Genomic DNA, 10,288 nt, shown 5'->3' on the forward strand with positions numbered 1-10,288 from the left:
GGAAATGCACGAGAAAATTACCTGCTGGCACCACTTGGCGAGAACGTTGAGGCGAAGCATTCGCTGCTGCGTCTTGACAAGGAACTTGAGGAGGTCAATCTTCTTCTCGGAATCCGAGGACATTTCGGAGGGCCTGGATTTGGATTTCTCGACCAATTCCTTCAGAGAGAGATAAGATTCCTCCGCGGCTCGACTCACCAGGGTCGAGAACTCCACCGTTTGCTGCTGCTGCTGCCCTATTTCCCCCATTTCCATCGAATTGAATGGGAATTGAACTGAAGTGAACACCGTTCCTCTCCAATGCGAGCGATCCACCAATCGGCCTTAATACCACCGCCTTCGTCGAAACCCTAGGCAGAGGAACGTTTAGGTATCGAGGAGAGGAAGGGAGGGAGATGGCGGCAGAGAGAGAGATGAACAACGGCAACGCTCGCGAATCATTTCCCTCTCTCTCCCCTCTGCGACGAACGAAATATCGGCGAGTTGTTCTGATTCTTGATTCTAGAGACCAAGTTAGGCTCTCTTCGAAGAGCAAGGAAGAGTGTTTGGATTGGAGCTGACATCCCTGTAAAAGTCGCATTCGAAGGTTCTTTTTAACGAAGACACCCTGAACTATGCTTCGCTTTCACCTTAACCCCTTCATTCTTGGACGTTTTAAATTATCTATATATAATTATATATTAAGCTGAACCTAACATCTTATGAGTATTTTATTTTTTTTATTTTATGGTAATTTTTAAGTTTTTAAATTTTATTTTATTAATTGACTATATGTGCATTATTTAAAAGTAGTTAGGTGCATATATTAATTCTATTTAATTTAATTATATTTTATTTTATTAATTAACTATATGTACATTCTTTCTTTAAATATAGATAGATATATCCATTAAATTTATCTAATAAAAATATTATTAAGTCTAATAATTTTTTATTTCATTTGAACTTTATATATCCCAATGACATTTTATATTTATAAACATTTCTTTATTACTATTCAAGTTATATAATCATTTGAAATATTGATACAAAATATATCACATGTTTAATTAGTTACAATTTACATATAGGAATAAAATAAAAAGTTGTTCGAGTCAATCTTCTTTGATGAATATTTTATTTTTTAAATTTTATAGTGATTTCTATATTTTAAAATTTTAAAATTATTTATAATTTAATTAATATTAATTTATTAATTAATTATATGTACATTATTTGAATGTGTTTAAGTGCATATATTGAATCTATCTAAACTAATCTAATAATATTATTAAGTCTAATAATTTTTTATTTCACTTAAACTTTACATATTCAAGTAACATTTCATAAATGAAAATCTATCTGAATAAATATTCTTTTATGAGTATTTCATTTTTTTAATTTTGTGGTGATTTTTATATTTTTAAATTATTTTAAATTTAATTATTATTATTTTATCAATTAATTATATGTACATTATTTGAATATAGATAGGTGTATACATTAAATCTATTTAATATAATCTAATAATATTATTACGTCTAATAATATTTTATTCCACTTGAAATTTACACATTTAAATAATATTTCGTATTCATAAATATTTATTATTATTAAAGTAAGTTGTACCTATATAACCAATAAAATATATTAGATTTAAGTTCTATCATTTATTTAAAAAATAATTGTGCTTATCTTATTATCGTACATTTAATTGTCTATTAGTTTAATGCAATTAATCTAATAACAGAATATGGATAATGTATCCTTAACTTTAAATATTCAAATAATGTAACATTTCATATTCATATTTACTGCAACTAAAGCCAGATGCACCTGTATATATGAAGATTAGTTGGGTGTTGCCAATCATTTAAAAAACTGAAACATGTAAGAGTCCTAATTATTTTTTTTTATTTCATTTAATTTTTATCAAGCATATATGCTACATAATTTTTGTCCAATACATCAGACTTTATGTTAATGTTTATTCTATCATTTGCAGTGGTGCAAATAAACTTTAACAACAAAACATAAGTTGATTTAAGGCACACGATCCATTATCCAGTAATTTTCTATTTCATTATTTGTTCGATAATTCTAATATCTTATTTGATGAGTACTTATTTTTTATAATTTTGTGGTGATTTATAGGTTTTTACTTTTTTAAATTCTTTATTTTATTAATTAATTATATGCACATTATTTGAATATAGATAGGTGCATACATTTAATCTATCTAATATAATATAATAATATTATTAACCCTAGTAATTTTTTATTTCACTTTAATTTTATACATTCAAGTAACACTTCATATTCATAAATATTTATTACTATTAAAGTAAGATATTTTTTTAAATTTTGTGGTGATTTTTATATCTTAAATTTTTAAAATTATTTATAATTTAATCATTATTATTTTATTAATTAACTATATGTACACTACTTAAATGTATCTAGGTGCATATATTGAATTTATCTAGTCTAGGCTGAATCTAATATCCTATTTGATGAGCATTTCATTTTTCTAATTTTGTAGTGATTTATAAATTTTAAAATTTTAAATTATTTATTAATTAACTATATTTACATTATTTTAATGTAGGTAGATGCATAAATCTATCTAATATAATCTAATAATATTATTAAACTTAATAATTTTTTATTCCACTTTAACTTTACATATCTAAGTAACACTTCGTAAATGAAAAGTTCTCTGAGTAAATCTTATTTAATGAGTATTTTATTTTCCTAATTTTGTGGTGATTTATATATTTTTAAAATTTAAAATTATTTATAATTTAATCATTATTATTTTATTAACTAACTATATGTACATTATTTGAATATAGTAAGGTGCATATATTGAATCTATCTAATCTAATATAATAATATTATTAAGCTTGATAATTTTTTATTCTACTTAAACTTTACACATCCAAGTAACATTTTGTATTCATAAATATTGATTACTATTAAAGCCACACACTTTATCATCCCGTAATTTTCTATTTTATTATTTCTTCAAATGTTCATAAGCCAAAAATAATTAACTAAATCTATACTTATTTATTATAGAACAAAATTTAGATAAATTACTTCATTCAAAGCTTTATCTTTATAAATTTTAACCTTCAATTCTATATATTCATTCAACACACTTTTATATGACTAATATACATACTCATCTAAATAAAGTAATCACCATCCTCGTGATTATACATTGCAAACTCTACTAACATAAATTTCGTACAAATGAATATGTCATATACACAACTTCAATAACTAAAACCAACAAGAGATCATTGGATAATAGTGATTAGAATATAAAAAATGTGGGAATCAATCAATTTAAAAAATAACAATTATTTACTTAACCTATACATGATTTTCATCGATGAAAATGCATGTTAGCAATTATCAAACATATAATATTTGGTACGTTATAAGAATTGTAAATTGTTTACAAATAAAAATAAAAGTTTTTTTTTTTAATTACAGGAGAATAGAATGCACACGACAATTCGTAAAAATAAAATCAGCAAATACAAGCATCTATTGATTAAAGGCTCTATATTTGCCATAAAAAACTTCAAAGTTATTATAACAAAATAACAATATCAACTACTTCCTAATGAATACAGGATTTATTTAATGATTATAACATACGTGAGAAAATTATATAATGAAACTATTCAAATCCCATATGTAGGGGTGTGCAAAAAATCAAGTAAATCAATTTAATCGAACCGAATCAACTGGTTCAGCTAGCATTAATAGTCAGTTCGATTTCGGTTACCCATTTAGCAAAAGTTCGAGTAGTCAATTCGATTTTTTTATTAATTAAAACAAAATCATATGGTGAAATTTAATTCACCACGTGATTCCCTCTTACCAATAACATTTTGAGACAAAGTTGGAGAAATTTAACGGTTCTCGAAATCATGTGGTGAAGTAATAGTATTTCATTAATGAATTTTAATATTTAATTCAATTAAAATTTAACATCACACTTGAGTTCTATAATTTAATGTGTTATAGTAAAAAGTCCACAAAAAATCCAAAATAATAAAGGGGATTAAAGAATATAAAACTCTCATACAAAATAAAAAAATAGGAGACCAATCATAACCACTATATTAGGTGGTTTCTCAAAATCTTTTAATAACAATAAAACTACGTGGTCTCCTGAAGATCAATTAGACGACCGATAGACGTATAATTTATTAAAGACTACCTAATGACAAAAGACAATAAAACTAATAGGTTTCCCAGGATACCAAGGGATTATTTATTTCCTCTTAAGACAATAAACTATTAGGTAATTTTTTCTTTAATTTATGAGGGTTTTCACACAAAATGTAACTAATACAATTCTCATATTCGAAAATTATTTCGAGAGTTATACGAAAAAGATAGACATGATCCATAAAGAATTATAATGAAACTTGGAATATAAGATAAATATTATCTATAAAAATAATAATTTTAATATATATCAAAATTTTCATATTTCCCAATAAATAAATAATGGTCATAGCTTTGCTAAGCACAGGACTCAAAGAACTTTCCTGGGCAATAGCTAATGGGTTTTTAGGGGGAGGGGAGAAAGCTCAGTCGCTTAAATCTTCATCCAATGTGCTGAGTTTGACTAGGCCCAATTATTGACCCAAGCCCAATTTATGGCTTGAGATAGCTTCTGCATTGAAGTGGCGCTAAGGATTGGCATGTGATCATTGTGATGAGACTGCACATAGTTTTTTACCTTTTTATTTTGAGATGTGTTTATTATTCTGTGAGTTTATTCGAAATATAATGACCGCAAGTTTTCATTAATAAAAAATCAAAATTATCATAAAAGCCACGCCAAAAGCACCTTCTTATTTTGTCTTTATTTTCTGTTTTATTTATTTATCTTTATTTATCAATATTTATGTATTTATTTACCATTTTTAAATAACATTTTTAGTGGTTTAAAGGCTCACTTATATCAAACTTTCAAACTACGGTAAATCGCACAAAATTAGACTACAAATGCAGCGCGATTTGGCTACACCCAAACCAGACCGGTCTAGTTGGTTGAAAAATCGTACTAACGGATTGACGTGTTAAAAATGGTTCAGTTCAACCAAATTGCGCCACCCACATCCCTAATTCAAATGAAATATTAGAAACTTGCACTATCTTGAAAATTTACGAACCAAATTGAAAAATTATAATCAAACTACAACTTCCAACGAGTAAAACAAATGTCAATATACTTTCCTCAATGTTTTAAAAAAAAAAACTTATTATAGGAATCCTTTATTTAAAAATGCACATTATTAATAATCAATTGCATGTCAAATAAAGCAAATGATTTGAGCTAGCTTTATTGTAATATCTCAAAAATAATATAAGTGTAAATTAAATTTATCTAAATTAAATTTATTTAATTAATTAAATTATTTTATTTGAGATGATTAATGGGAATTTGTGAATTTAAAGGGAGATATTATTTTATTGATTTTAATTGAAATGGGAGTTTAAGGTATTTCGTGGGTGCAACGCTGGAAGTATCATGTTTTTGAGTAAGGTAGTCATTAAAATAATGGTTGCAACACATGTAGCAAGTAGGTATGTGGCTTAGCTAGTTGATAACGTGCATGTACACGTGGAGAGGCTGGATTGATTCCTGTAGGCGCGTGGCTGATTTTGGAATAAGGCTGGAACTTTCCAGCAGTGAGGCACCCCAAACGGTGCCGTTTTGGACAGAAGGCGGTGGCCTCCGGCAGTCGCCACGTGGCCGCATTTTGTCAGCTTATTGTGGCCAATTTAAGGCCGTTTCTGTTCGATTTTATTCCAGCAAATGAAGCAGCAACAAAGGGGATTAAATTCCGCGAAGAAGAAGCTCGAACCAGCGTTGTAGATGGAGAAAAAATGACAGAAATTGAGGCTTTAATCAAGTTTAATTGTGGTTTAATTAGCCGGGTAAGTAAGCAGTTATGTATTAATAATTTTATACGTTAAATTTTAATTATAAGTTTGATTTTGTTAATTTGGGTGATTAAGTTGTGTTGAGTGTATTAATTTGGTGCGTAAGTATATATATATATAGTGCACTGTGTGCAAGGGGGTGAACTTACCGTGTGTATATTATTTGGATTGTGAGGGTTTGTGTTGCAGTGAGTGTTCCGTGTGTCAATTTATATATATATATATATGTGTGTGTGTGTGTGTGTGAACACAGTGTGTGAGTGTGAATGTTTCAGTGTGTAAGTGCAATAAAATTAGGATAAAAGAAAAGAAAAGGGATGCCTAGCCGTGTATGCATATTGGTGGAGATGTGCATGATGTTTGTATAGTAGGATGCATTAAGTTAATAGTTTTATATATTAATTATATGATTTGAGGATATTATTGGTGTGATATAATTTAACTTAAATATAAGATCTGTTGGGGTTTTATTTATTGGGATTTTATTTACGGTGTGCCTACGTGAGATTTTAGACGGTTAGATTTAATTAATGCGAGCTACGGGTTTTATTAATCACTCTTAAACGTTTTCTTCGCAGCAGGAGTGCAAGGAAGAGAAGAAACAGCCGTGTAAAGGCAAGCTCTTAATCCTCTCTTCCTAATCTTTAATTCCCGTGGAAGATCCCGTGATTTCCTGTATTTTATCACCTCCTTTACTTTAATTCGGTACCTTGTCTTATTGGTTGAACTATTATTCATTTGTTTTAATTAAATCTAAGGCTTCTATAATTTTATTCGTTGTAAGCCTACGGGGGTTTGTACTGCCCCCATTCCTTTCGAAATGATGCTGAACCCAGTTGGGGAACTAGGTTCCTAGTCGTGCGGGTTTTATTTATCTCGGATTTACTTATGATTTGGTTAGAGCTATTGAGCAGTGGGGCAGGGGTCAACCGTTTGGTGACGTTGGGGTAGACTACGGTACGGCCCTAAAGTGGACCGTCGGGCGGACACTCCTAGTCACTAACTGTTGGCCGGTGTCGGGCACTGCTGACTAGCTCTGCCGGTATGTGATTTACTGCATGATTAGATACATTGTATTACTGTTCATGATTTGATATGCACATGGGTACGGGATGCATGTTGGGATATTCATTTATTGAGTATGCTTGGACACGAACATTCTAGCCTGGTTAGGTTGCATCCAGCGCGGCATATGCATGGCGTGTGGTTTACTATGTGGGCGGAGCATGGCCTGATGCCTGGATGTATGGGCGCCTTGTATCACGTTGATGCTCACTACGCCATTGCATTTCTATGTGCATTGCATGAATACTAGTAGTATTTAGTTCTCGGACGGGAGTACCGTTCCGAGGGAGCCTATGGCTCGATTGTCGGGAGTACCGACGGATACAGGTGACGGGAGTACCGGCCTGGGACAGCGCGCGCAGGTTTGTTGCAGATATTTGTTGCCTTTCAGGGCAGCGGCAGGTTGGTATGGGACTTGGGTGCCAAGTGTCTTATGTGGGCCCTAAGGACCGGTATGTGCTTTTATTTTGTTATGCTATTGAGCTGTTGTGTTGTAGCGTCTCATGGCTTGTGTGTACCTGGGGGTTTATTCTGGGGTGAGATTTCTGGTTTTGTGTAGCCTTCAGCCTTTTCTTCCTTATGCTTGCTGAGTCTCTCGACTCACCTTGCTTTCCATCATTCAAAGTAGTGGCGGCGTGGGCCATAGTAGGGGAGTCAACTTTAACGGTAGAGTCGGTGTGGTGTACAGGCAGTCTCGTCAATCCCTGTCAACTCTGATGGTTGTATAGGGTCTACTCTATTATTTTGCACTGTGCCAGGTGCTTTCCTCTAGTCTCGTGTATACCAGCACATGAGTTCGAGTTTATTTATTTATCTCGTGACCGCTGTGTTAGCGGGGTACCCGTAGTGCATGCATGTCTTGAGCTTTGCTTCCGCTGTTCTTATTTTCGCGTATGCATGCCGGGGTGGTCTTTGTCTCGTGTTTTATTACTTTTCTCCTCCCGTAGGCGCTCCCGTTCGGGTAGTCCGGGTGGTTGGGGATATTCGGGCGAGGGTGCTTACATTTATGAACTTTAAGGGTTTGAGGTAATTCTTTTATTTATTTATTAAACTCAAATTTCTTACTCGCAAAGGTTACTTACAAAATTTTTAATTAAAAAAAATTAAAAGATTTCAACATTATTAGGAAATTTTAAATATTTTAAAATAAAAAATAAAGGACAAAATGGACTTGACCAGAACAATGGGGATAGATATCATATCTTCATATCTTGTAAGATATGAAGATATGATATAAGATAGAGTATTAATCTATTCAAATTAGAAATCATATAAGATAGAGTATTATAATTTTTATGAAAAGTATTTTGTAATTTAAAGATATGTTACTACAAAAATATTTTAATTACAAGTTTTAATAATTATTTTTAATAAATATATTGAACCATATACTATTCCACTACAAATCATTATCTAAATTTTTTTTAGTTTATTATTACTTAAACTTTTAAACTTTTATGACGAAAAACCTATGTGTGGTTGGGATGCTGGATATAATGGCAGTAATAATGTCTTAATAATGACGGTTTGCAAATAGACCAGATATTATAACAGTTATATTATTTATAACATGTGACGATTACATATTAATACAATTCATTTTTTTTAAATTTTTACTTAAAATCAAAATTTTCAATTCAATTAATAAATTACCTACCGTGTTAAGTTTCGCATCTTATTTATATATTTTGTACATGCCTAAGTGCCCACAGTGAGTAAAAAAAATATATGGTATTTTTTATTATTTTTTATATTTTCATTTTTTTAACCATTCAAACATAGTTTATGATATTTTCAATTTCTTACCATCCAAGAATAATAAATCTTTAAACTTCAATATTTATGAACAAAAAACATGTCAATAGTCACACTTTAATTATACACATCCACTTACTATTAAAACATTCAATGGTACATAACTAAAATAATAATAATGGTACTATACTAAAAACTAATTACGAATAAAAAAACACACATAACTATAATTGTACTAAATTCATTTTATGTCTATTAAAGCATTTTTTCAATTGAAAGTACACTATTTATTTTCACAAACCCAATTCAAATCTTACAAAAAAAAATAAAAATCATCCAACTACGATACTGAAATTTTAAAAAATATATATTGTACAAAAAATATATCAAACAACAAGAATAAAACAACATAAAATATTTCACACTAATCTACAAAGCTAACAAAATCTGTAATATATTCCAAACAAAATTAAAAATTAATACTAACAATATTTACAAAAAATAACCTAAATATCACTATTATCTATTTACAAGAAAACTCACGCATCGTGTGGAATAACGCCTAAATCTTTAAAATAATTATGAAATTTAACTCTTAGTTACTGTTATGATAGTAATTTAGTAAGGTTACCTACAATACCTTGTCTATTTCAATTCATCAAGTCAAATATAGGGAACCAATCCCAAAATCATGCCTCAAACGCAACTTGCCAAGCCAAATTTTAATCACCAAAAATCTAACGAAGCTCAAAAGCATCACCAATTGTGGCGATTGAAATATGCAAAGGCATCATAGTCATCTCATCCCCCACAATGACCATTAACGCAAAACGAGTGATAAGCAAACAATTAGCGACAAGCGATAGCAGCAGCAACAGATGCGAGAAGCAGAATAACCGACAGCGATGCCTCTACTCTCGATTTACTGTTTATCGTCTATATTGGTTTGTGAATTTTTTGACCTGTCCAGATTGATTTGTGAATTTTTTTAATTCTTGTTATTTATTTGTGTATTGAATAAATGATTAATTATTGATTTATATATTTGATTATTGATTATATATACATGTGTATTTGATTATTAATTTATGCAAGATAAAATAAATATAATTAAAATTTATTAATTAATAAATAAAATAACGAGCAAAATAGATAAGAAAATAGGGAGTATACTTGTAGCACGCATAATTTTTAAAATAAATTAAGAATAGAGAGTGAATTATTTGTAATATAATAAAGATTAAAATATGAATTGCTATTGGATTGAATAAATAAAATATTAATACTACGATAGGTATATTAAATTTGCAAAAATATAATGAGAGGTAAGAAAATCACTTTCTTAATAAATATAAATTATAATATTTCGAATAAGATTATCGAATTTTAGTTAACAGAGAAACATTCATTTTAGTTGTCAATTATAGAACTACTTTGTATATTAATTTTATAATATCATTAAAATTTACATAATAAATGCACCGATTATTATTTATTTAATTTTAAAAAT

General features: G+C 29.5%; 1 protein-coding gene and 1 long non-coding RNA gene across 4 annotated transcripts in view; one reads left to right on the top strand and one right to left on the bottom strand.

Annotated features, from left to right (window-relative positions):
• The window catches only part of LOC127802334 (mediator of RNA polymerase II transcription subunit 14), a 68,655-nt gene extending 68,089 nt beyond the window's left edge, over positions 1-566 (bottom strand). For 2 of the 3 annotated variants that reach the window (XM_052338081.1, XM_052338080.1), the window contains exon 1: positions 22-566. In XM_052338081.1, coding sequence (XP_052194041.1) covers positions 22-255 — 234 coding nt within the window. In that variant the 5' untranslated portion in view covers positions 256-566. The remainder of the gene's footprint in view (positions 1-21) is intronic. The other variant, XM_052338079.1, reaches the window with a different exon arrangement.
• A 5,276-nt stretch (positions 567-5,842) lies between these two features.
• On the top strand, positions 5,843-6,273 carry LOC127802804 (uncharacterized). The gene is made up of 2 exons (XR_008023349.1): positions 5,843-5,952; positions 6,234-6,273. It is a non-coding gene; the product is annotated as an uncharacterized LOC127802804 (long non-coding RNA).
• Positions 6,274-10,288: the final 4,015 nt, after the last annotated feature.

This window comes from Diospyros lotus, chromosome 5 (assembly GCF_014633365.1).
Source record: "Diospyros lotus cultivar Yz01 chromosome 5, ASM1463336v1, whole genome shotgun sequence".
NCBI classification, from domain to species: Eukaryota; Viridiplantae; Streptophyta; class Magnoliopsida; order Ericales; family Ebenaceae; genus Diospyros; species Diospyros lotus.